The sequence below is a fragment of the Anomaloglossus baeobatrachus genome, chromosome 9, assembly GCF_048569485.1.
Source record: "Anomaloglossus baeobatrachus isolate aAnoBae1 chromosome 9, aAnoBae1.hap1, whole genome shotgun sequence".
In the NCBI taxonomy this organism is placed as follows: Eukaryota; Metazoa; Chordata; class Amphibia; order Anura; family Aromobatidae; genus Anomaloglossus; species Anomaloglossus baeobatrachus.
The window spans coordinates 21,288,258-21,314,351 of NC_134361.1; the positions used below are offsets into that span (position 1 = coordinate 21,288,258).

Sequence of the window (26,094 nt, forward strand, 5' to 3'; positions counted from 1 at the left end):
TGGTAAGTAAATAAATAACTATTGTGGAATTGCACTTTTTTTTTTTTTTTTTTGCAATTTCACTACACATGGAATTTTATCCCAGTTTCTAGTAGAATATATAATAAAATTAATGTTTAATGCAAAAGTACAACTCATCCTGCAAAAAAAAATCAAGCCTCATGTGTCCGTGTTGACAGAGAAATAAAGTTATGCCTCTTGAAAATGAAAAATGAAAACTCCCCAGGAGGTGAAAAGGCTGAAATAACTGCGTTTTTAGTTTTCATGGCCCAATGTTATAAGATTGTGGACTTTGTGGTTATAAATGCTCCTCACCCCGGAGGAATTCATTATGGGGTTTAATTTGCCAAATCCAGTCATGTGGGGTTTCTGCTGTTTTGGCTCCTCGGGGCCCCTGTAGATGCAGCGCGGGGGCCACATCTGCGCTGCAGTAATTATATGTGCTCTTTGCTTTCTGAGTTTTGCCCTCTGCACATACCCCAATATGTGGTCAGATACTAATGTATCGCTGAGTGCAGGAGAAATTGCACAATGATGTGGGCTCCATTGTCTCTGCCTGTGCCTTGTATGGCCCTGTGCACACTGCATTTTTTTTTTTGCTGCATTTTTTTTTTTTTGCTGTATTTTTTTGCTGTAGAATTGGTGCAGTTTGTGGTCATGCATTCCTTCCCCAGCAAAGTCTATGAAAATTCAGAAAGGCTGTAGTTTTGGGTGCAGAAAAAAGCCGTGTGTCACTTCTTTTATGTGTTTTGCCATTGACAACGTAAAAAAAAATGCAGGGGCAATAACACGGTAAAAATGCATGGTTTGGGTTTTTTTTGGGTGCATTTTTTTGCTGGAGAAACAAATCTGCAGGGTGCGCACACAGACTAAAGGTGAAAAAAATTTGCCTAAACAACATTTTATAATAAATATTACTATTTTCGTCTTCTCTTTGCACTTTGCATTAATTCCTGTATGGCACCTGAAGAGTTAACACTTTCCTGACCGCCGTCTTCAAGTGTCTGAGGGGTGCGGGAAACTGGTGTCACTTTTGGGGCAGTTTCGAGTATATTGGCCCCTCACCGTTTACATCTGATCATCCCTAAAGAAACAGGATTTGTGAATTTATTTTTTATAAAAGAGAAATTGTTGCTGAATGTTTCATCCTTCTGTGGTAAAAGGATCATTTTTTTGTGTCCATTTGTGAAAATATCGTCCTAAATTTACCGCTGACATGAAGCGCAATGTGTCACGAGAAAAGTGAAATATTTGGCTCTAGAGTTATCACCACATGAAGTGACTGCGGTCAGATTTCTGAAATTGGTAATGGTCAGTAAGGGGTTAATGGCAGCCGGGATCGTCTCCCCATACAAGACTTGTATTTAGTGTTTATCACATGAAATCCCAATAATCTGTCTCTGGTGTAAGATGAGCGGATGTGGAGGAGCTCCGGGGTGTGAATACTTTCTCCAGGGTCTGTGCATTGTGTGAAACGTGTCCTGTGTTGTCTGCAGGTTTCCATTCCTTCCAGAGCATGTACGGCTGTGAGCGGAGAGAGGACGGATCCATCACAGGGTACGATCAGTACGGATATGACGGGAGAGAGTTCATGGCTCTGGACACACAGAACGGCATCTACATCCCCACCATGGCGCAGATCACCACACAGAGATGGAACAGTCCGGAAGTACAAGCGGAGGAAAGAGACAAGAATTATCTGGAGAATGAATGTATCGAGTATCTGCAGAAACATGTGGAGAACGGGAGAGAAGATCTGGAGCGGAGAGGTGAGCGCTCAGCACCGCAACCGCCGTCTACTGCCGACACCGGCCGCTCTGGGGGCAGCTGTAGAGGGAGACACCGCACACCGGGGAGAAGGAGGAGGGGCAGCTGTAGAGGGCGACACCGCACACTGGGGAGAAGGGGGGGGCCGCTGTAGAGGGAGACACCGCACACCGGGGAGAAGGGGGGGGGCAGCTGTAGAGGGAGACACCGCACACCGGGGAGAAGGGGGGGCAGCTGTAGAGGGCGACACCGCACACCGGGGAGAAGGGGGAGGGGCAGCTGTAGAGGGAGACACCGCACACCGGGGAGAAGGGGGGGCAGCTGTAGAGAGCGACACCGCACACCGGGGAGAAGGGGGAGGGGCAGCTGTAGAGGGAGACACCGCACACCGGGGAGAAGGGGGGGCAGCTGTAGAGGGAGACACCGCACACTGGGGAGAAGGGGGGGCAGCTGTAGAGGGAGACACCGCACACCAGGGAGGAGGAGGAGGGGCAGCTGTAGAGGGAGACACCGCACACCGGGGAGAAGGGGGGGCAGCTGTAGAGGGAGACACCGCACACTGGGGAGAAGGAGGAGGGGCAGCTGTAGAGGGAGACACCGCACACCAGGGAGGAGGAGGAGGGGCAGCTGTAGAGGGAGACACCGCACACCGGGGAGAAGGGGGGGGGCAGCTGTAGAGGGAGACACCGCACACCGGGGAGAAGGGGGGGCAGCTGTAGAGAGCGACACCGCACACCGGGGAGAAGGGGGAGGGGCAGCTGTAGAGGGAGACACCGCACACCGGGGAGAAGGGGGGGCAGCTGTAGAGGGAGACACCGCACACTGGGGAGAAGGGGGGGCAGCTGTAGAGGGAGACACCGCACACCAGGGAGGAGGAGGAGGGGCAGCTGTAGAGGGAGACACCGCACACCGGGGAGAAGGGGGGGCAGCTGTAGAGGGAGACACCGCACACTGGGGAGAAGGAGGAGGGGCAGCTGTAGAGGGAGACACCGCACACCAGGGAGGAGGAGGAGGGGCAGCTGTAGAGGGAGACACCGCACACCGGGGAGAAGGGGGGGGCAGCTGTAGAGGGAGACACCGCACACTGGGGAGAAGGGGGGGGGCAGCTGTAGAGGGAGACACCGCACACCAGGGAGGAGGAGGGGCATCTGTAGAGGGAGACACCGCACACCAGGGAGGAGGAGGGGCATCTGTAGAGGGAGACACCGCACACCGGGGAGAAGGGGGGATCAGCCGCCTAGTGCGCAGTCCAACATCGGAGGGGAGGGTAACTTGTTAAAACAAAGCAGATGCCCTGTGGTGGCTGTACTGCCAGCTGTGAATGACCAATCAGTGCTGCTCTATCGGATTGATCTAAGCACTCAGTGGTCACTCATTTGAGGGGGCGGTGGCTGCTGGGAGATGATAGGACCTCGCAGTCTGGGCAGTCAGTCTCCGCCTCCTGCAGGGTGAGATCTCCTCTCTGTGCTGTGGGAGGAGCTACAGCTACACAGTCATAGGGAGAGATAAAAAAAGGAGTAAAATGTCACCTATCAGTGAGCGCAGTTATTACAGTGATCGCTCTGTGTCCAGCAGTAAACTTCTCGTCCTATTCGCCGATCCTTCTATTTGGCTGGAGATAGTTACACCGGCCCCAGGCTCTGTTCTGCTGACGCGGCTGAACTTGGCTTCTTATTCCCCATTTTTTTTCCTGTTCTTCACAGGTTTAATAACAAGAATAAAAAATCCCAATAATAAGATACAAGTGCGGAGCCCTGATGTGATCACAGCTAAAGACAGCTTCAAAAGATATAAAACTGCACAAAATTAGGCATCAAAGAGTGAATGGAAAGGGTTAGATAACGTTGGGTCCCGGATCTTGCCACCAATACACAGATAGTGACGCCCCAGATCTAATCCCGGCCCCTCCAGCCGGGACCACACTGGCTCTGGGCATCAGTACTGGCCCCAATGTGTGAAAATAGTGACTGTCACAGATCTGAAGAAGTGACTGATTATAAAGGAGGGATATTCCCCTCTGATGCCCAGAACCGGGTTGGAGGGGCCTGATTTTTCTGCGGGCGTCACTATCTGTGCACTGGTGGTGAGTTCAGGGGCCCATCGTCATTTAACCCCTTCATGCCATGGACATTTTTTGTTTTTTCCTCTTTTTCCAAGAGCCATAACTTTTTTATTTTTCTGTCACTATAGCCATATCAGGGCTCGTTTTTTTTGGAGATGATTTATCTTTTGAATGACATCTGTCGCGGGCGGCGGGGCGCTGCGCTCGTTAACGCTCGAGTCCGGTGCTTCTGCTGGGCTGCTCGGTGGCTCGAGCGGTGGGCCGGATCCGGGGACTCGAGCAGCGCTCCTCGCCCGTGAGTGAAAAAGGGGATGGTTTATTGGTTTTACGGATTGTTAGTTCATGACGCCACCCACGGGTCATGGTGATAGTGGGCACCATCGCTGCTTGGTGACGGGGATCCCGGGAGCGATGGCAGGGAGCAGCTGGGATGGAGATTCCCCCTCCGTGGGTAGGGGTTGGTGATCCCGGGGCCCGGTGATGATACGGGGAGGCAGGGTAGCTGGGGTGCAGGGTTGCAGGGACAGCGCGGCGCGGTGCCGGATGGCACTGTTGTACTCACTCAGATACAAAGGCACGAAAATCATCGGTAAACCAAACGGCTGGATGGACGGGTCCCGCAGCCGGCTGCTGCGTTTGTGTTCTCCCTGGACAGGTGGTGGCGGCTGTCTTTCCCTGCACCCTGAAACTGACTTGACTATGATGGTTTCCCAACGGTAGTCCACTCCCTGGTGTATAAGCCCTAGGAAGCTCTCGTTGCCCGCAGGCACTGGCCCTTTGGATCTCTAGCCCTTGGCGGTGGCTCTTTATCCTGACTGGTTGGGCGGTGGCCTTTTGACGGGACTTGGTAGTTAGGGAACCCTGGGGGTTACGGTCACACTCGGATTTACTCTTTGCCGGCGGCTTCTAGCCTGATCGGGGTCCGATGGCCCTGCCCTTTTGTGCTGATGCAGGTTCTGCTTCCCGGCTCGGTACCGGCGGGTCACCGCCCGTCTCCGGTCCTTTGGTTTCACCGACCTGCACCTACTCCTACAGACGGCCACCACCGTCTGCCGACCTTGTGCGCCGTGCCTCGGCTCCTTCCCAGACACTAGCAGTGTCTCTCCTCTCCTCTTCCCTACTCCTCTCCACTTCAACACCCTGACAGTCACTGACTCTGACTCCAACTCTCTCTCCTTTTCCCGCCTCCAGGACTGTGAACTCCTCGGTGGGCGGGGACAACCGCCTGGCTCCACCCCACCTGGTGTGGACATCAGCCCCTGAAGGGGGGCAACAAGGATTTTAGTTTGACTGATGGACCTGTCTAGGGGAGGGGGTGTGGGCGGTGTCCTGCCTGTGACTACCTGGCTAGTCCAGGGCGTCACACATCCTTCATTTTACCATATAGTGCACTGGAAAATGGGAAGAAAATTCCAAGTGCAGTGAAAATGAATAAAAAGTGAAATTCTACAATGGTTTTTGAGGGGTTATTTACCTCCTCGCTATTATAGTCTATAAAACATTTTGCTTGTGTCACTATTTTAGAGAACTGTAATGTTATAATTTTTCGGACTCTGAGCCTATATGACATCTTGTTTTTTGCGCCCTGAGCTGATATTTTGGTAAATACCATTTTAGGACAGATACAAAGCTTTGATCGCTCTTTTATTGTACTAGCTGTACTACCCGGCATTGCCCGGGTTAATAACTGTTGTTAACAAAATAGAATGTACTAACATTCCCGGGATAGAATGTATAAATAGAATGTATTAACGTCCCTGTCTCTGTCTATCTATCGCTTTCCTTGACTGTCTATCACTGTCACTTTTCCTGTCTGTCTCTTTCCCTGTCTGTCACTTTTCCTGTCTGTCTCTTTCCCTGTCTGTCTCTTTCCCTGTCTGTCTCTTTCCCTCTCTTTCCCTCTCTTTCTCTGTCTGTCTCTTTCCCTCTTTCCCTGTCTGTCTCTTTTCCTCTGTCTCTTTCCCTGTGTCTGTCTCTTTGTCTGTCTCTTTACCTGTCTTTGTCTGTCTCTTACCCTGTCTGTCTCTTTCCCTCTCTTTCCCTGTCTGTCTATTTCCCTGTCTGTCTCTGTCTCTTTGTCTGTCTGTCTCTTTACCTGTCTGTGTCTGTCTCTAAACCTGTCTCTCTCTTTCCCTCTCTTTCCCTGTCAGACTGTCTCTTTGTCTGTGTCTGTCTCTTTGTGTTTGTCTCTTACCCTGTCTATGTCTGTTTCTTACCTTGTCTGTGTCTGCCTCTTTCCCTGTCTGTGTTTGTCTCTTTCCCTGGCTGCATTATGACATGCCAACATTCCATATAAAGGCGTGACTGCGCATTCTTTCTGAAGTTCTGGCTGCATTGTGGCTCCCAGCTCCATTCGCTTTAATGGAGGCAGGTTTTTTGGTGAATAACTGTAAAGAGCGGGGTTACAATTTTCCCTCAAAACATAGCCTATGATGCTCTCGGGGTCCAGAAGTGTGAGTGTGCAAAATTTTGTTGCTGTAGCTGCGACGGTGCAGATGCCAATCTCGGACACACACACACACACACACACACACATACATAGATACATACACACACACACACATATATACACACATTCAGCTTTATATATTAGATTCCGGCAAAACCCCTCATAATTCTGGCGCTTCAATTTATTTCTCATTACGCCATTAACTGATCGGATTATTTTATTTTATATTTTGATACATTGGACTTTTCTGATCGCACGGTACCACATATGTGTATTTTTATTATTTTACTTTTCATGTGGCAAAAAGAGGGGGATTTTCAATTTTTGTGAGGTTTTTTTTATTTTTTTTTTCCATACTGTTAAAAAAAGTTTAACTGTATTGTCACCAGGATTTTCCCTTATGAGCTGCAGCCACCACCAGTGAGTCCTTATATACAGCATTCCAGAATACTGCATATAAGAGCCCAGGCCGCGCTGTATAACATAAAAATCACCTTTATTATTATACTCATGAAGTGACCGGTGGTAGGGCCGCGGGTGTGTGTGTATGCTCTATTCCAACAAAATCCCCATACTCAGATTTTACCGGTAGTAACATTTCTTTACTAGGAAACATATTTATAATACAATCAACCGAACTATCTGCGCACATGTGTATAGTGGAGTCCCCGGATCTTCACTCCTTCCGGGTACGCAGCAAGAAGAAAGGAAAAAAAAACAACAAAGAAATGGCGGCAACTTTCCCTAACTTTCCCTACAATCACGTACCAGTCTATCCCGGAAGAAGATGCCGCTCCCACGTCGCAGGCCTGGAGTCTCACGATGATGGGTCCCGGTGCAGCGCTGAAGGGATGCAGCTCCTCGGTCTTTTCCCTTAATCTTCTCCCGCTGGTAACGGATTCTAGTCAGTCTTTTAGTCCCGGGGCACGCCGAGCAGAAGAAGGGAGGTCACAGCCCCTGCACTTGCACTCAGGGTGCGATGCTCTGCAGTCCGGTTAGATCCTTGGTGAAAACAAAGTCCTGCAGACCGGGAATGGCAGAAACCACTTCCACAGGGTGATTCCTCCAAGAATCCGGTGGCAAAAGAGCCCTCTGTTCAGGGAGAACACACGCAGCTCTCTCCTGGCTGAGCTCCGGGGCTGAACCACCTTCCCGCACTTTCTCTTCCTGGTTAGAACACACAAGCTGCAGCAGGGGATTTCCCACCTCTGTGTTTGTGATTGCACAGTCTGACACTGCCCCCTTGTGGGCAAGTGCTGAAGCAATATTCAAATCCATTTCTACATTAATGATGCAGTCTGAATTGTTGATCCCATTACACTCACCTAGGGGCGGTCCGGTTGATGGCTGTCGCTGCTCTCTCCTCCATCTTGTGCAATTGCCATTCTGCTTCTCAGGCCCGTGTGGATGACAAGTCCTAGGTCATCCACACAGGCCTCCATTGTAGTCCTGTACACGTTCACTTTGGTCTGACCAGCATGGGACATGACATGCTTACTCTGCAGGGTGGGGGGAAGGTATTCAGGGGTGCACCTTTTCTGTGAGCCAGAGAACACTGGGAGCAGAGGTTCCAGTGACTCGCCGGCACCTGCACAGAAGCAACGTAAAGCCGGAGCAGGGGCGGACACTGACTGTGGAGGGCCCCTGTGCAGGACTTGTGTCTGGGCCCCTCCTCTCCCCCATCAAGGTCCAGTCTGTGAATTACAGCTAAAGCGGGGAGGAGACACAGGGGAGTCCCCCAATGTCAGAGAAGGAAAATCTACATAGCAAGAAAGTGTAACCATCACCTGTAGTGCAAATGGCCCCCCTACCTCCTGGAGCCCCCTACAGGGTCCATGTACAGCTGAACCTTGTCCACCTCTGTCCTATATATATATATATATATATATATATATATATATATATATATATATATATATATGTATATATATATGTGTGTTTATTCGTCCTTTCTGCAGTCAGCAAACTACAATCCACGACTGCTATTGTGTGGTGGGAGCCGTCGACAACCGTGCGACTGACATCCTGGCGTGTGCAAGATGGAGGAAACAAGGGATGACATTGTTTTTAAACACATACATATATTGTATATAGCGATAATACGTAGTAAACAGTATTAAAAAACATAATAAATGCAGGATCAAGAAAGAATATAGTTGACAAAACAAGTGAAAATCCTCTTTATAAATATATACTGTATTTATTACTAATATTAAAAGAAAACCAATAGTGACACCATGAAAACACTAATAAATGAAGTGTTAGGAAGGGTTGGATTAGATGTGATACCGGCCGATAGTGTGCAAGGAGCAAATCACAAAAAGGGCATTAAAATAGTAAAATAGTGCGGCCCAAAATTATTATTTTATTATTATTATTATTTATTTATAGAGCACCATTAGTTCCATGGTGCTGTACATGAGAAGGGGGTTACATACAAAATACATATACAAGTTACAGTAGACAGACTAGTACAGAGGGAAGAGGGCCCTGCCCTTGCGGGCTTACATTCTATAGGATTATGGGGAGGAGACAGTAGGTGGGGTGTAGATGGGGCGGCAGCTCCGCACGGTGGTGGGGCGGCAGCTCCGCACGGTGGTGGGGCGGCAGCTCCGCACAGTGGTGTGCGGCAGCTCCGCACGGTGGTGGGGCGGCAGCTCCACACGGTGGTGAAGCAGTGAGGTCATTGAAGGTTATAGGCATTTCTGAACAGAAGAGTCTTTAGGTTCCGTTTGAAGTTTGCAAGTGTAGTAGATAGTCTGATGTGTTGAGGCAGTGAGTTCCAGAAGACTGGGGATGTTCGGGAGAAGTCTTGGAGGCGATTGCATGAGGAGCGAATGAGAGAGGAGGAGAGAAGGAGATCTTGGGAGGACCGGATATTACGTTTTGGAGTGTAGCGAGATATTAGTTCAGAGATATATGGAGGAGACAATTTGTGGATGGCTTTGTAAGTCAGTATTAGTAGTTTGAATTGGATACGATGGAAGATTGGGAGCCAGTGGAGGGACATGCAGAGAGGAGAAGCGGGGTGGTAGTGAGGCGAGAGGTGGATCAGTCGGGCAGCAGCATTAAGGATGGACTGAAGAGGGGCGAGCGTGTTAGCAGGGAGACCACATAGGAGGATGTTGCAGTAGTCGAGGCGGGAGATTATGAGAGCATGCACTAGCATTTTTGTAGATTGAGAATTGATGAAGGGGCGGATTCTGGAAATATTTTTGAGTTGAAGAGTGAGGGATTGAATGTGTGGTATGAAGGACAAGGCAGAGTCAAAGGTCACTCCGAGGCACCGAACTTTGGGTGCTGGGGAGAGCGTGATGTTATTTATTGTAATAGATAGGTCAGGTAGAGAGTGTAGGTGAGATGGAGGAAAGATGATCAGCTCAGTTTTGGCCACATTGAGCTTTAGGAAGCGAGAGGAGAAGAAGGAAGATATAGAAGATAGGCACTCTGGGATTCTGGACAGCAGAGATATGACATCTGGACCAGAGAGGTAGATCTGAGTGTCATCGGCATATAAGTGGTACTGGAAGCCATGGGACTTTATGAGTTGTCCCAGGCCAAATGTATAGATAGAAAAAAGTAATGGTCCCAGGACAGAGCCTTGAGGGACACCAACAGAGAGAGGACGAGATGAAGAGGTTGTGTGGGAGTGGGAGACACTAAAAGTGCGGTTGGAGAGGTATGAAGAGATCCAAGAGAGGGCGAGGTCTCTGACACCAAGGGAAGAGAGGATCTGTAGGATCAAAAGAACCAAATGGCCCCACACACCCTATAATAATAATTGTTAGTTATATTCCGCAGCGCTTTACAATTCAGAGGGGCCCTATAGCGGTGCCTACATGACAGCGGAGGGTATGACACCCTGATGTTAATTGTCGCCCCCACTCCCCATCATCTGACCCCAGATACCTAGACCCTCTCTATAAGCCCCACAAATGCTGATACACTAAGGCTAAGACCCCACTTTGCGTCGTCCTACTTGCAGTTTAGAACGCACGTTTTTGCCTTTAATTGATTTAGCCAAAGTTTCCTTTTTCAGAAATTTAGTGCTAAAAAGGCATGTGTATTTGCCGTGTATTTGATGCGTTTTCAGCGCTTTTTACCTGCGTTTTCACCTGTATTCTGATAGATGCGTTTTGAACATAAAGACACTGCTTAATAAAGTTTAAATAGTCAAACTCATTGAAAAAATGTGAAAAAAATAAACTATATTTTTAGGAGAATTCATGGAATTATATTTTTTTCATTAAATTATTGCGGTAATATGAGTCCAAAATGGCCGCCGATGCAGGAGGATGTATCTGACAGAGCTCTGAGACATCCAGAGACATCTGAGCCCCTGCCCGACTTAGATCCATCTGAAGCCTCCATATACCGTCCCTGAAAGCCAGCGGACCCCAGGAGACGAGTATTGTGGGACAGGACCCTACCTGAATCCCAGCAGACATCATTCTCAAGGGAGGCCTGGGACCACGCTGCAGACGCTGAGACCAGGAGCCTGGTGGAGGGAGAAGTGAAGTGACAGGCGAACGGCAAGAGAGAGGAGGCTGGTGAGTGGAAATCCCCCGTGCATAGGGGCGACAACCAGCCGGGTAACTGGCTGGTCCTAGGACGCATACACCCCCTGGCTCTAAAGCCAGTGCTACGCACTAGAGCACCATTACCCACTAGGGCTGTAAATTAACCCTCACCCCCGCAACACGAGTCGCATTGCTTTGATAAGAAGCACAGGGGTGACACACGGGTGTGGAGGAGTCTGAGGCTGGTTTCCCTGGAGGGGAGGGGGAAGAGGGAAAGCTAAGACCTCCAGAGAAGAAAGTAAGCCCTGAGATCTGATAACATCCAGTGCTCTTATAACATCTGAAGAGTTAACCCCTGACTCAAGTCTGATCCTGTGGCAGTACAGGGAGAGGGGTGCTATGGTTCCCTCTTCCATGATATAAGTAAAGAAGGGAGAAGGAAGAAAATTCGGGGCAGTGCTGCAGAATTGTCTTTTCAGAGCCCGCCTTTTCTCTATATAGAAAAATCCCTCACTTTCTGCACTGTACTCTGCTGCCATCTTGTGGACATTGGAATAATAGCTTGCTGCAAAGAGATTTTCTTGGAACGGAGCCATGAAAGAGATGTACACCCCTGTATAATGTCTGAGTAGAGGGGGGCTTGTCTTACCGCCCAGATAGAGGACATAAGTGAACAACTATAACTTTAACGGTCTTACATCTTTAAACAATATTGAAAGGTGACATAATATATTGTACAGACCAGGTGACGATCTGGCTGGGGTGAGGAGGAGAAGAGGTCCAAGCTGGTCATATAGATTGAAAGGGGGGCAGTCGTTTGTAACCCCTCTAGACAAGTTTCTTACTAAAAGAGACTGTGCTGTGAGTGACCCCATGCCACCAAAGTCACGACAACAATCAACCCATAAAAGCAATCAAGCGAAAAATAAAACTACGCGGTTGGGTTCCGTGGATATGGACCTAGACTCTACGCCTTCGCTGTCTGCTTTGGTGTCTCAACAGGAAGACGGAGGAGGGTCACGCGACTCCCCATCAGAATCTGAGCCGGGAGACATGGAACACCATTTTGACCACAGAAAATTAAAAAAGTACCTGGATCTCCTTCCTACCAAGGAAGACTTCAGATCCCTGATCTCGGAAGTAAAAGAAACCTGTAAGTCAGAGATTAACTCAATCCGCCAAGATGTTGGGCTACTAGCAGATAGAGTGGACTCGGTGGAAAGGGATCACGATAACACTAGACAGTACATCATCATATTACAAAAGAACGTGACCTCTTATGCTCGGGCTCTGAGTGAAACTAACAAACATCTGGAGGACCTAGACAACAGAGGGCGCCGTAATAATATCCGAGTGAGAGGCGTCCCTGAGGCTACAGGTAATGAAGACGTCCATGCCATACTTGAAACCATATTCAACACTGTACTGGAGCGCCCTACAACTCAAAGGATAAAATTGGACAGAGCACATAGAGCATTACGCCCCAGGGGGCCTCAAAATTACTCTCGTGACATTATTTGCTGTGTCCATGACTTCCAACTAAAAGAGTCTATCATGGCCAAAGCCCGCACTTCGGAGGGAATTGAATATAAAGGGACTCGGATCCAATTATTCCCTGATCTATCTTGGATCACCTTACAGAAAAGGAGACATCTGCAGCCACTACTGGCATCCCTAAAAGATAAGGGCATCCGATACCGCTGGGGGTTCCCGTTTGCCCTCATAGCCTCAAAAGATGGTCGTACGGCTGTGCTACGCTCTACTCAGGACCTCCCAGCCTTCTGCACTGACCTGGGAATCCCTTCGCCCTCCCTGGTAGACTGGGAATTAGAGATGCCATCCAATCCACCCCGTCTGATCTGGCAACAAGTGGACTCTAAGGGGGGTTCTCCCTCATCACGGCCTAAGGCACGACCGGCTCCGACCTGAGACGACAATTTTATTTTTTCTTTCTTCTAGGAACAGGAGCCTTGAGTTTGAGTCTCTGGTTTCAGGCTGTAGTCCCCCCCTTGGGGGGTGGCTTCATGCCCTCCCTGATTTATTATAAGGACTTTGGTTGGTCTTTTCTTTCATAACTAGTTGTTCACTTTCTTTTTTCTTTTCTGATATTGATATATCTGGTTACGATTCCTCATATCATTTGCATTGGTTTGCTACTAGGGCGGTGAGAACCGAATGCTCCCCTCTCTTAGATGTTTAGAATCTAGCTTTAGACACTGACTGTGATAGCAGTGTGTCCATAGCTACAAACTCCCTTTAAGGGTTAGAGTTACCCTGGTTCCTCCTACGGAAGAGTTGGTATAGGAGGTTAGGGTTTAGATATTGGTAAAGTTTTAAATTATGCCAATTTTTTCTTCTTTGACCCTGACCGGGGAGGACGGAAGCGGAGGTGAAGGCTTTTGCCTGCGGCTTCACTCCTCACCGGTAACATTTATGACATGTAAATGTTATGCTTTATATGTTATGTGTTTTGTCATTGTCTTTTACCATTCCTTATGTGTTTACCCTGATTGTGGTGAGGGAATCTTTTGTACCCCATTGAGAGCCATCCATCATGGGCCGTCAGGCAAGTTTGAGATGGGCAATACCCGGTTAGCCTTTGTATGTAATGCTAATTTTGCTTTATACCACTATAACTTAAAATATGGTTAAAATTTTAACACTAAATGTTAAGGGTTTAAACTCAAACATTAAGAGGCGAATGGCATTAGGTGAGATGCGGACCCAGCGAGCTGATGTGGTTTTCTTGCAGGAAACGCACTTGAATCTCAACGGGAACTGCAATTTCGCCAAACACCTTTACCCTACGATTTTTTTAGCCTCTCAGGAAAGGAAAAAAGCCGGTGTGGCGATCTTGATATCAAGGACCTGTCCCATTCAAGTTACTACCTCCCTGGCAGACCCACAGGGTAGATACCTTATCCTACAAGGGACATATAAGGAAGTTCCAATCCTTTTGTGTAACATTTATGCCCCTAACACCTCCCAGATCCTTTTTTTGAACCGTGTATTCCTCAAATTAACACGCCTTCCCCCCTCAGTGTGGATAGTGGGTGGAGATTTTAACACTATTTTCTCTGACTCTGTAGACAGGTTGACCATTAACAATCAATTGTCGAGCCCGTCTCAACGTAAATTGACAGCTGCCTTTCGAAGACTGATCCGCAGGTTTGCCTTATTTGATTTGTGGCGAGTTAAACATCCCTCAGAAAAAACCTTTACCTTCTACTCTCCCCCTCATGGTACACACACCAGGATCGATTTCTTCTTTGGCAACATTCAGGCCCTTAGATGGACGAGCAAAGTAGATATTGGTGCAATAACGTGGTCAGACCACGCGCCAATGACTCTCACCCTAGATCAGACAACCCAACGTACAAGAGTCTGCCACTGGAGGCTCAATGAGTCCCTTCTCAAGAGAACTTCCTACAGAGACAAACTGGAAGCAGGATTGATGGAATACTTTGAGAACAATGAGGGGTCAGTGCCCAATTTTTCTACTGTTTGGGAAGCCCATAAGGCCGTCTTTAGAGGGCAATGCATAGCTTTAAGCTCCCGCATCAAAAAAGATAGACTATATCAGAGAGATCAGCTCCTTAAAAGTCTCAGAGACTTAAGGCCCCGTCACACTAAGCAACATCGCTAGCAACATCTCTGCTAACGAACAACTTTTGTGACGTTGCTAGCGATGTTGCTGTGTGTGACATCCAGCAACAACCTGGCCCCTGCTGTGAGGTCGTTGGTTGTTGCTGAATGTCCTGGGCCATTTTTTAGTTGTTGCTGTCCTGCTGTGAAGCACAGATCGCTGTGTGTGACAGCGAGACAGCAACAACTAAATGTGCAGGCAGCAGGAGCCGGCTTCTGCGGAGGCTGGTAACCAATGTAAACATCGAGTAACCAAGAAGCCCTGTCCTTGGTTACCCGATATTTACCTTTGTTACCAGCCTCCTCCGCTCTCACTGTCAGTGCCGGCTCCTGCTCTGTGCACATGTAGCTGCAGCACACATCGGGTTAATTAACCCGATGTGTGCTGTAACTAGGAGAGCAAGGAGCCAGCGCTAAGCATTGTGCGCTGCTCCCTGCTCTGTGCACATTTAGCTGCAGCACACATCGGGTTAATTAACCCGATATGTGCTGTAACTAGGAGAGCAAGGAGCCAGCGCTAAGCATTGTGCGCTGCTCCCTGCTCTGTGCACATTTAGCTGCAGCACACATCGGGTAATTAACCCGATGTGTGCTGTAACTAGGAGAGCAAGGAGCCAGCGCTCAGTGTGCGCTGCTCCCTGCTCTCTGCACGTGTAGCTCCGTGCGGTGGTAACCAAGGTAAATATCGGGTTGGTTACCCGATATTTACCTTAGTTACCAAGCGCAGCATCTTCCACGCTGCGCTGGGGGCTGGTCACTGGTTGCTGGTGAGCTCACCAGCAACTTGTGTAGCGACGCTCCAGCGATCCCTGCCAGGTCAGGTTGCTGGTGGGATCGCTGGAGCGTCGCAGTGTGACATCTCACCAGCAACCTCCTAGCAACTTACCAGCGATCCCTATCGTTGTTGGGATCGCTGGTAAGTTGCTTAGTGTGACTGGACCATTAGAAAATAGGATGACCCTTAACCCATCAATACGTACCCTTAGAGGTATAGTAAAGACTCGTGCCCAACTGAAGGACCTAGAGGTCAATATAACAGAAAAATTACTACTCTATAGCAGGCATAAATACTATGACAAAGGAAATAAATCTCACTCTCTTTTAGCCCGCCAACTTAGGGAGGAGAGGGGGAACTCATCCGTTTATGCCTTGAGAGATTCGGGAGGGAATACGTTATATGACCCCACTAAAGTTGCAAAGATTTTTCAGGATTATTTGTCAAGATTGTATTCTTTGCCCAGCACCCTTCCTACAGACCCAGGAAAACAGAGGGAGCTAATCCACTCCTTTCTTGAGCAGTGTAAGCTGCCTACCCTTACTAAGAATGCTTTAAACACACTGAATAAAGAAATCACGTGTGAAGAGGTAGGAGAGGTGCTTAAATTACTTCCTAATGGAAAATCACCGGGTCCAGACGGCCTGACATACTTCTACTACAAGGCATTTGCGGATCGACTTACCCCCTATTTAGTTAAATTATTTAATACCTTCCTCACGGGCTCCCCTATACCCACAAGTATGTTACATTCATATATTACGCTTATACCCAAACCTGGGAAGGATGCTATGGAATGTGCCAACTATAGGCCCATAGCACTCCTTAATGCTGATTTGAAAATCTTCACTAAACTACTAGCTCTACGCCTTTCAGTTCTACTTCCTCACCTAATACATAAAGACCAGGTGGGTTTTGTCCCATGTAGACAGGGAGGGGACAATACCAGGAAGATCATTGACTTAGTAGAGGTTGTTAATAAGACAGAGAGTGAAGCACTCCTTCTTAGTTTGGATGCGGAGAAGGCGTTTGACCGTCTGGGGTGGCCATTCATGTTCAAAACATTGCATCACTTTGGAATTTCAGGTCCATTTATTACTGCCCTGAAAAGTCTATATTCATGCCCCTCAGCTTCGGTCAAGCTTCCTTATGCCACATCTCAACCCTTTCAAATACACAACGGCACTCGTCAGGGATGCCCTTTGTCCCCCCTTCTCTTTGTCATGTGTATTGAACCATTGGCTGCTGCTATTCGCAATGACCCTAATATACATGGAGTAATGGTACGAGATAAGGAATTTAAGCTATCTCTATATGCGGATGATGTCCTATTGATCTTGTCCCAACCACATATCACCCTCCCGAATTTGCATTCCTTGTTACTACAATTTGGAAGGTTGTCAGGGTATAAGGTCAATCAGAATAAAACGGAAGCTCTGCCTCTTAATATTCCACAGGTGCGGGTCTCCTCCTTACAGGAAAACTACAATTATAAATGGAAAAACATATCCTTGACATACCTTGGGATACAATTAACATCTAAGTATAAGCTCTTGTACCAGCAGCACTATCCTAGTTTATTTACTGAGATAAAAAGGCTCCTGCTCAATTGGAATAAGCTCCCATTGTCTCTGTTTGGAAGAATCTCTGCAATCAAAATGTCTGTTCTGCCAAAGCTCCTTTACCTGTTTGAGACCCTTCCGGTGTGTGTACCATACAAAGAATTGCGCAACATTCAGTCTAGTATACTTCAATTTGTTTGGGCCCATAAGAGACATAGAATCAAGAAAACAACATTATTTGACAGTAAACTGAGAGGAGGCCTGGGGGTCCCTGATATTACTAAGTACAATTGGGCAGCACACTTACGCCACATCCCTGCATGGTCTAATCGCTGTGCCTTCTCTAGATGGATGGAAATAGAGAAGTTATGGCTTGCCCCAATACACCCTAACTCCTACCTTTGGGGCACCTCATCTAATAAGCCTGACCCAAATACTCTGGGCCCGATAGCCTTCACGAAGAGGATATGGGACTGTTGTGTCAAGAAGTTTCCACTTAAATCTGAACACTCTCCATTGACTTCTTTTCTTTTTAATCCCAGAATGCCAGACGGTATGCAGGGTACAGCGACTAAAACGTGGTTTGACAGGAAACTCTTTTGCTTTGCTGACATAGTAGACGCACACTCCAGAGTCCTTCTCCCCTACGCCACCATAGCTGATAAATTTAATCTCCCAGGCAATTCCCAATATCGGTATTTACAAGTTAGACACCTGATGCATTCCCTTTTTACCTCATTAGAAGTCTCTATCCCTACACTTTTTGAGAGATTGTGCAGAGCTGGGGCCTCTACTAAAGGCCTCATCTCCGATATATATCGTATTTTAATGGCTCCGTGCCCAGAAGACAAGCCAAAGCATACATATATGAGGAAATGGGAAGATTTCCTTGGTGAGTCCATTCCCTTGTGTATGTGGAAGCGGATCTGGGATACGGCCTCTAAGACATCGTCATGCTATGTCTATAAGGAAAATAAGTATAAATTACTTATGTATTGGTATCACACCCCATCACTACTACATAAACTAAACCCAGCTATACCTGACAATTGTTGGAGGTGTGGAGCCACAGGAGGAGACATACCGCACATATTCTGGGTGTGCCCCAATATCCAGTGTTTCTGGAGGTTGGTGCAATCTCTTATTTATAAAGTAACTAACCTTCAGATTCCCCTGGATCCTAAATTCTATTTATTAAATATACCACTTGCTCAGCTGGGGAAAAGAGTGAAGCGGTTACTATTACACATGACCACAGCAGCTAGATGTCTAATTGCCCGTAACTGGAGGTTGGCCCATCCACCCTCACTTACAGATCTCCAATCTCGGATCCAAGATGTGAGGATGGAGTATTTATCTGCCCTGTCAAATAACACAGTAGATCTTTTTGAGAGTGTTTGGTCACTTTGGGATACTTATTGGGCCAACAAAGAATAACAGTGAAGTACGGCCTTGATGGAAGCCTGATATGCTCACCCTCCCCAATCCATCCCCCCTCCCTTATGTTTCCCTGTCTAGTATTGTATTGTTCGTCTTGTCATATTCCCTGTTTTCAGTGTATTAGTGGATAATATGGATACGGATTTCTGGTTTACAGTTATTAACAAGCTTGTGAGACATATCCATACATCCATGTATTTTTTTTGTATCTGTTCTAAAAACTTAATAAAACATTCAGTTATAAAAAATTATTGCGGTAATATGATATTTTATGGAAAAATACAATAAAGTCATACATTTATTTTAATTGTCGGACTATGTGTGTGTGTAAAGGGACATATGAAATCATTATTTTGATGTGTAGAAAGCATGCGTTTTTGAAGTCCAAAACGCATGTTTTCTGCACCTAAAAAGCAGGTAAAACGCTGGAATTTTGAAGATTCTTGGTTTTTGCCATTTTTCATTGACTTCAATGTTAACAAAATGCACCCAAAATGGGAAAAACAATTGACATGCTGCTTCTTTGAACGCATGTTTTTTGCCACAAAATATGCAAATTAAACGCTGCGTTTAGAAACGCAATGTGGGGTCGGAAAAATCACATTTGCGATTGATTTTGATGTGAAATGAAAACGCAAGCATTTTGGCAGGAAAAAGGTGCTTCTGAAAACGGACCTAAAAAGCACCTGAAACGCAGGTGGGAACGCAAAGTGGGGTCTTAGCCTTAGGGCTGCTTCTCACTTGCGAGTTTCTCGCAGTAGAGCAATGCGAGAAAATCTCGCATTGGAATCGGACACATGTTAGTGAATGATTCAGCTCTCATCTGCGATTTTTTTCTCAGTCCAAATCGGACTGAGAAAAAAATCGCAGCATGCTGCTTTTTTGCGAGTTTCTACTGCGAGTCTCTCCAATGCAAGTCTATGGGAGCGTGTAAATAATCGGATGTCACAGGACGGCACTCACACCATCCTAGTGACATCCGATTTTCTAAATACATTTCTCGCATGTTTCCTAAAACACTGGAAACGAGTGATGTCTCACAATGTCTATCAATCTCTATTCTGTCAGTCGGTCTCTCTCTCTCTCGGTCTCTATTCTCTCTCTGTCAGTCGGTCTCTTCCTCTCGGTCTCTATTCTCTCTCTGTCGGTCCGTCACTATCTCTGTCCCTCTCTCACAGTCTGTCGGTCATTTTCCCCTCCTCTCTCATACTCACCGTTCCCCGATCCCCGGCGCGGCGCTGCACGGCATTCACACTGCTCCGGCGGCTTTTACTATTTTGAAAAAGCCGGACGCTCATTAAACAATCTCGTATTCCCTGCTTTCCCCGCCCACAGGCGCCTATGATTGGTTGCAGTGAGACACGCCCCCACGCTGAGTGACAGGTGTCTCACTGCACCCAATCACAGCAGCCGGTGGGCGGGTCTATACTGTACAGCGAAATAAATAATTAAATAATTAAAAAAAACGGCGTGCGGTCCCCCCCATTTTAATACCAGCCAGATAAAGCCATACGGCTGAAGGCTGGTATTCTCAGGATGGGGAGCTCCACGTTATGGGGAGCCCCCCAGCCTAACAATATCAGTCAGCTGCCGCCCAGAATTGCCGCATACATTAGATGCGACAGTTCTGGGACTGTACCTGGCTCTTCCCGATTTGCCCTGGTGCGTTGGCAAATCGGGGTAATAAGGAGTTAATGGCAGCCCATAGCTGCCACTAAATCCTAGATTAATCATGTTAGGCGTCTCCCCGAGATACCTTCCATGATTAATCTGTAAATTACAGTAAATAAACACACAACGAAAAATCATTTATTAGAAATAAAAAACACTAACAAATTCCCTGGTTCACCAATTTAATAAGCCCCAAAAAGCCCTCCATGTCCGGTGTAATCCAGGATGGTCCAGCGTCGCTTCCAGCTCTGCTGCATGAAGGTGACAGGAGCAGCAGAAGACACCGCCGCTCCTGTCATCTCCACGCAGCAAATGAAGACAGCCGCGCGATCAGCTGAGTTGTCACTGAGGTTACCCGCGGCCACCGCTGGATCCAGTGACAGCGGGTAACCTCAGTGACAGCTCAGCTGATTGCGCTACTCACCTCAGTTGCTGCGTGGAGCTGACAGGAGCGGCGGTGTCTGCTGCAGCTCCGGTCACTTTCATGCAGCAGAGCTGGAAGCGACGCTGGACCATCCTGGATTACGCCGGACATGGAGGGCTTTTTGGGGCTTATTAAATTGGTGAACCAGGGAATTTGTTAGTGTTTTTTATTTCTAATAAAGGATTTTTCGGCTGTGTGTGTTTATTTACTGTAACTTACAGATTAATCATGGAAGGTATCTCGGGGAGACGCCTGACATGATTAATGTAGGATTTAGTGGCAGCTATGGGCTGCCATTAACAGCTTATTACCCCGATTTGCCAACGCACCAGGGCAAATCGGGAAGAGCCGGGTACAGTCCCAGAACTGTCGCATCTAATGTATGCAGCAATTCTGGGCGGCTGCTGACTGATATTGTTAGGCTGAGGGGCTCCCCATAACGTGGAGCTCCCCATCCTGAGAATACCAGCCTTCAGCCGTATGGCTTTATCTGGCTGGTATTAAAATTGGGGGGACCGCACGCCGTTTTTTTTAATTATTTAATTATTTATTTCACTGCACAGTATAGACCCGCCCACCGGCTGCTGTGATTGGGTGCAGTGAGACACCTGTCACTCAGCGCGGGGGCGTGTCTCACTGCAACCAATCATAGGCGCCTGTGGGCGGAGAAAGCAGGGAATACGAGATTGTTTAATGAGCGGCCGGGTTTTTCAAAATAGTAAAAGCCGCCGAAGCAGTGTGAACGCCGTGCAGCGCCGCGCCGGGGATCGGGGATCGGTGAGTATGAGAGAGGGCTGCTAACTTCAGTCACTCAGGGGATTAGTGGTCACCGGTGAATCCTGCACAGGTGACCGCTAATCAGGACGCGGCACAGACAGAGCCGCAGCATGACAATGAGGTCGGGTGAAGTTCACCCTAGTTCATTCTGACAGTGCGGCTCTGTCTGTGTCTGCTGTCATCTGCCATTCAGCTCTGCTGCATGGCTGTCTGTGTCTGCTGTCAGCGGCCATGTAGCAGAGCTGAATGGCAGATGACAGTAAAAAATACGCATTACACACGCATTACACACGCATTACACACGCTAGTAAAATCATTAATTTATTCAGAAAAAGCATCGCACTTGCGTTGCACTCGGACCTAACGTGAACTAAAATCAGCCGAGTTTTTTTCAGCCCAGTTGGACCGATTTTACTTGCATAGATGTGTTTCCAGCCTTATACTGCAACAAGCAGATTATTCCTGCAAACAGTCACTAACGTGAGAGGGAAAAGCAATCTACACTTATCAGTTATTCCAGATCCCCCTCCGGTTATAAACAGATACAGTGCAGGGTGCAAACCATTATAATAAAGTGCAGAGTATAATGGCCTCAATGTAACAGTTTGCACATAGGAAAAAGAACCCTCTTAATGGGTGTAAAGCCCCCACCCAATACCAAGATAACAGACCCACATAGAGGGCAATTAGTCCAATCACATGTGAAACTATTAAGCCGGCTTAATTCAAAGCTATAAGCAATAAACATGATAGACTATTGTAGATTGCCCAGTACAGATAGAGTAGAGACACTGCGCTGTAGAAGGTGCAGAACGGCTGGGTACTGTACAATAGTCTGTTATAATAATCTTTATCAGCAGAGTAACAGCCCCGCTCACTCCTCTCGTTCATATTAAGATGAGAGGAGTGTGCAGGCTGTGAAATCTTCTCTACGGCTCACAGCACACCTCCTCCCTCCCCCGCAGGCTGTGCCGTGTTACCTGTATCATCACTAGAGGAGTGGATGGAGGCCGCCTCCAGCGTCTTTTGCAAAGCAGCCGCCCCCTCTGTCTGCTATGACTCCGGTTTACTTAGTGTAAATGCTGCCTCTAGCTTTGTGATAGATTAGAGATTTTACCAGTCGTTCGGGCCCCCTACCCTTTGGGGCCATGGTGCATCTTCACCAGCGGTATGTCCATCCCTGAGCCAATGCCCAGAGAATAGTGATGAGCAATGGCGCTGGCGATGTGCAGGGGCGAGATCAGAAGACGAAAGCCCAATGTTTCAGGACACAGTGACGCGGTGCGAGGCGATACATCAGATATTAAGACATGGAGGCAGCAATATCTTCCAAGCAGCGTCCTCCCCATAGCCAGGAAGACCTCATTTACAAAGTGATGAAAGATGATTTATCCACAACAAGCATCTGATATGAGGCAGACAGGTAGGAGTTTTATCAGCACCATAACCTGTATGCCCAGATTCATAGGCTACATAGCTGAGGAGCGGAGACAGATTCCCTTATACCTGTTCACAACAGGAGAAAAAAGTGTTGAATAAGAACCATCCTCGGCCTCGTGCTTCGCTGTCAGGTATTTTCTATAAAACAATCACTGATCTCTGGGAGACCAGCCGGAGAAAACACTGCCGGCAGCCAGCAAAGGCACTCAACACAGTGAAATCCTAGGTGCATTGCCCCCTAGGAAGTATGCAAATCAAAAAAGGTCCCTGGAGCCTCTGTTAGGAATCTTGACACAGAAAATGTCTCGATACAGAATCCTAGGGGGCAATGCACCTAGGATTGCACTGTGTTGAGCGCCCTCGTTGGCTGCTGGCAGTGTTTTCTCTGGCTGGTCTCCCCGAGATCAGTGATTGTTTTGTCTTGTTAGTCTACTTGGCATTGCTCCTGTGGTGCCCTGGACAAGCCAGGGGCCACAGGTAACAACACACCCCACACTCCCGGTTAGGCAGACCGAAGTCAGACAAAAACCCTTGTTGCCTTCCTCCAGGGGCTGATGTTCACACCAGGGGGGGGCAGGCGGTTGGTTCCCGCCCACCAAGGAGTTCACAGTCCTGGAGGCGGGAAAAGGTTCAGTTAAGCTCGGGCAGAGCTAGAGTGAAGTGGTAGAAGAGCAGACTGAAGTTGGTCCGGGTGTGTGGCCCGGACGGAACAGCAAGGTTGGCAGACGGTGGTGACCGTCTGCAGGAGAGGCTTATTGGAGCTAGCCGCAAGGACCGTGGACGGGCGGTGGCCCGGCGGTACCGGACCGGTACGCAAAGAGAAGCCAGCACCAACCGGCAGGGGCTTGCGGACCCCGACAAGGCTAGGAGTCGCCGTGAATTTGCCAAATCTGTTAGAGAAGGGAACCTCCTGGCTTTCCCAGCAGCCAAGTCCTGACAGAAGGCAACAGTCCAACCGTTAGAGGGAAACACAGTCACCGCCAAGGCTAAAGTTCCCAGGGCCAGAGCCTGCGGGCAAAAGGGGCTCCTTCAGCAACCTTCAAGCTGGGGAGCGGGTTACCGGTGGGAACCCATTGGAACCGTTTACACTACACAGGTGCAGGGAAAGGCAGTCACCATCAACCTGCCGGGAGGAGAAACACCGCAGCCGTCTGTGGGACCCGTCCATCCAGCGATTTGTTTTACCGGAAACTTTGTGTACATCATTGGCTGAGTGAGTACCACCGTGCGGCACAGTGCTGCCCCCGCGACCCTGCACCTCACCAGGCCCCGTAACCCGCCTGCCATCCATCCCTACCTACCCCATCACCGGGCCCCGGGACAACCAACCCCCTACCCACGGAGGGGAGAACTAACATCCAGGCTGCTCCCTGTCACCGCTCCCGGGATCCCCGTCCAGAGCAGCGGTGGTGTCACCAAACTCACCACAACCGTGGGTGGCGTCACGGACAATATCCCTAAACCACAAACATTCCCCCCTTTTCACTCACGGGCGAGGAACGCCGCTCGAGTCCCCGGGATCCGGCCCACCGCTCGAGCCACCACCGAGCAGTAGTAGCAGCAGCAGCCGGACCCGAGCAATGGGAGAGCGCAGTGTCCACTCCTCCGCCCGCGACAACTTGGCGTCACGAACAGGATCTTACCGCTCTGCCGTTCTGTAGAGGTGCGCCTTGTGACCGCCGGAGGTGTCCGGCCGAACACCCGAAAAATTTGAGAAGCCGCCATCTTGGGCATTAAAAATTCCCGCTTGAGCATCTCCTCGAGCAGTGGAGGCGCGAAGGCCAAAACCCCGCCCCTGTAGAGGAGGAGCCGGAAAGAGACTAAGGGGGACGGAAACAAGATGTCTGCGCCCGACGAAGCCGCTGGAGGAGCGGCGGTCGCAGTCGCGGGGGCACCCGTAGATGGGAATGGGCCTGCCCAAGGCCCGGCCGCGCTGGCAGGGGGCGCCGCAGCCCCAGCTCTCGCTCAGGTGATGCCGTTCTCCTTGCCCTATGTGCCCGGAGCTGCCTGGCTACCGCAGTACGATGGGAAACCTGATGCCTTGCAGGTTTTCCGGAAGAAGCTTAGTCCACTACTAGAACTGTACCCCCTGACTGATAAGCAACGGGCAGCGCTAGTGCTGGGGCAGCTAACCGGCGCGGCTGAGCAAGAGGCGGAGACTTGGGTCGAGGGGGACCGGTCCTCTGTAGCCACCATCTTCGAGAAGCTGCAGACTGCTTTTGAGACCCGTACCGAGGTAAAGTTGCGGATGCAGCTCTACCAATCCCGGCAACGGCCCACAGATAGCATTCGGGACTATGCCCTGCGCCTGCAAACCGCACTCCGCACCCTGAAGCGGGTGGACACCATCAACAGTGTGGACAGTAACAAAATGTTGTGAGCAGTTTGTGCAGGGGATGAGGTCCTCAGAGGACCGCAAACAACTGCGGCTGTGGGCCTTAGAACACCCTGATGTGGACTTTGCCGTATTAAAGGAACGGGCCATCAAAGCTCTGCAACCCCCCGCATCTGAAGTCCCTGAGCCAGCCCCATGGCCGGTTGAGACTGCTCCCGTCGTGGTGGCCCCTACCCTACCAGCACCTCCAGCCCCTGCAGCCCCAAGCGGAACGATGGAAGAACTCGCCGCTCATGTTCGCCGCATGGATGGGGACCTCGCTAAGATCCTCGCCGCACTCCAGCCTCCGACCAGATCCCAGGCCCCGGCGAAGATGCAACTTGCCGACAGCCCTGAGGACGTCCCCTGGATGCAGCGGAGAAGGGCCAATGACTCACGGTATGGACCCCCAATCTGTTACAGGTGCAGCAAACCCGGCCACTACTTCCGACGGTGTCCGTTAAACGAGCAACCCCTGGGGCCACGGGCCAATCCTCAGGAGTAGAACCCCATGGCCCCCCCGACTGGCAGGACCCGGTACATCGGAGCCTGACCCATCATCCTCGTGGCAGTGGACGGTATCCCGCTGATGGCTCTCATGGACACTGGATCACAGGTAACCACCATACCATACACGCTGTATCAACGGTATTGGGGAAAAGACGAACTGGCACCCCCAGACGCCAGTATGACACTGTTCGCTGCTGATGGGCTCCCATTGACCCAAGTGGGGTACAAACAAGTGGCTATGACTGTGGGACGAGCTGAGCTGCAACACCAGGGTATGATTGTGATAATGAATGAATCCAGTGATCATAACCCGAAGGTAGTATTAGGGACTAATGTGATGGAGCACTGTATGAGTGACGTGCTGACCCTATTGCAGCAGCTGGCCGCCACGGCGGCGGGGAGCCGACAGAGAGCTGTGCAGCGTGAGATCTGGGCCCTGATGTATCGCCAGCATGTGAACTCGACAGGAGGAGAGATTGGTGGAGTAAGAGTGATGGATGCTGCCCCTTTGATTGTGCCTCCCAGAAGCGAGATGATGATTTGGTGCAGGGCAGCGGTAGGGCCCCAAGGGCGCGACTACCCCGCCATGATAGAGCCCATGTCCTCCGAACACTGGCCCACAGTAATGGCCGCCCGAGGGGTGGTAGATGTTAAAAGGGGGAGAGTACCCGTGCGAGT

General features: G+C 49.2%; 1 protein-coding gene across 4 annotated transcripts in view; it reads left to right on the top strand.

The window, feature by feature from the left end:
• Positions 1-1,395: 1,395 nt before the first annotated feature.
• LOC142250910 (class I histocompatibility antigen, F10 alpha chain-like) overlaps positions 1,396-26,094 on the top strand; it is a 52,671-nt gene continuing 27,972 nt past the window's right edge. For 2 of the 4 annotated variants that reach the window (XR_012725276.1, XM_075323236.1), the window contains exon 1: positions 1,397-1,769. Coding sequence is in view for 2 of the 4 variants with exons in the window: in XM_075323236.1 (XP_075179351.1) it covers positions 1,517-1,769 (253 nt within the window). In the remaining 2 variants the exon portion in view is untranslated. Of the gene's footprint in view, positions 1,770-26,094 lie in introns of all 4 variants that reach the window. The other 2 variants (XR_012725277.1, XM_075323235.1) reach the window with 2 other exon arrangements.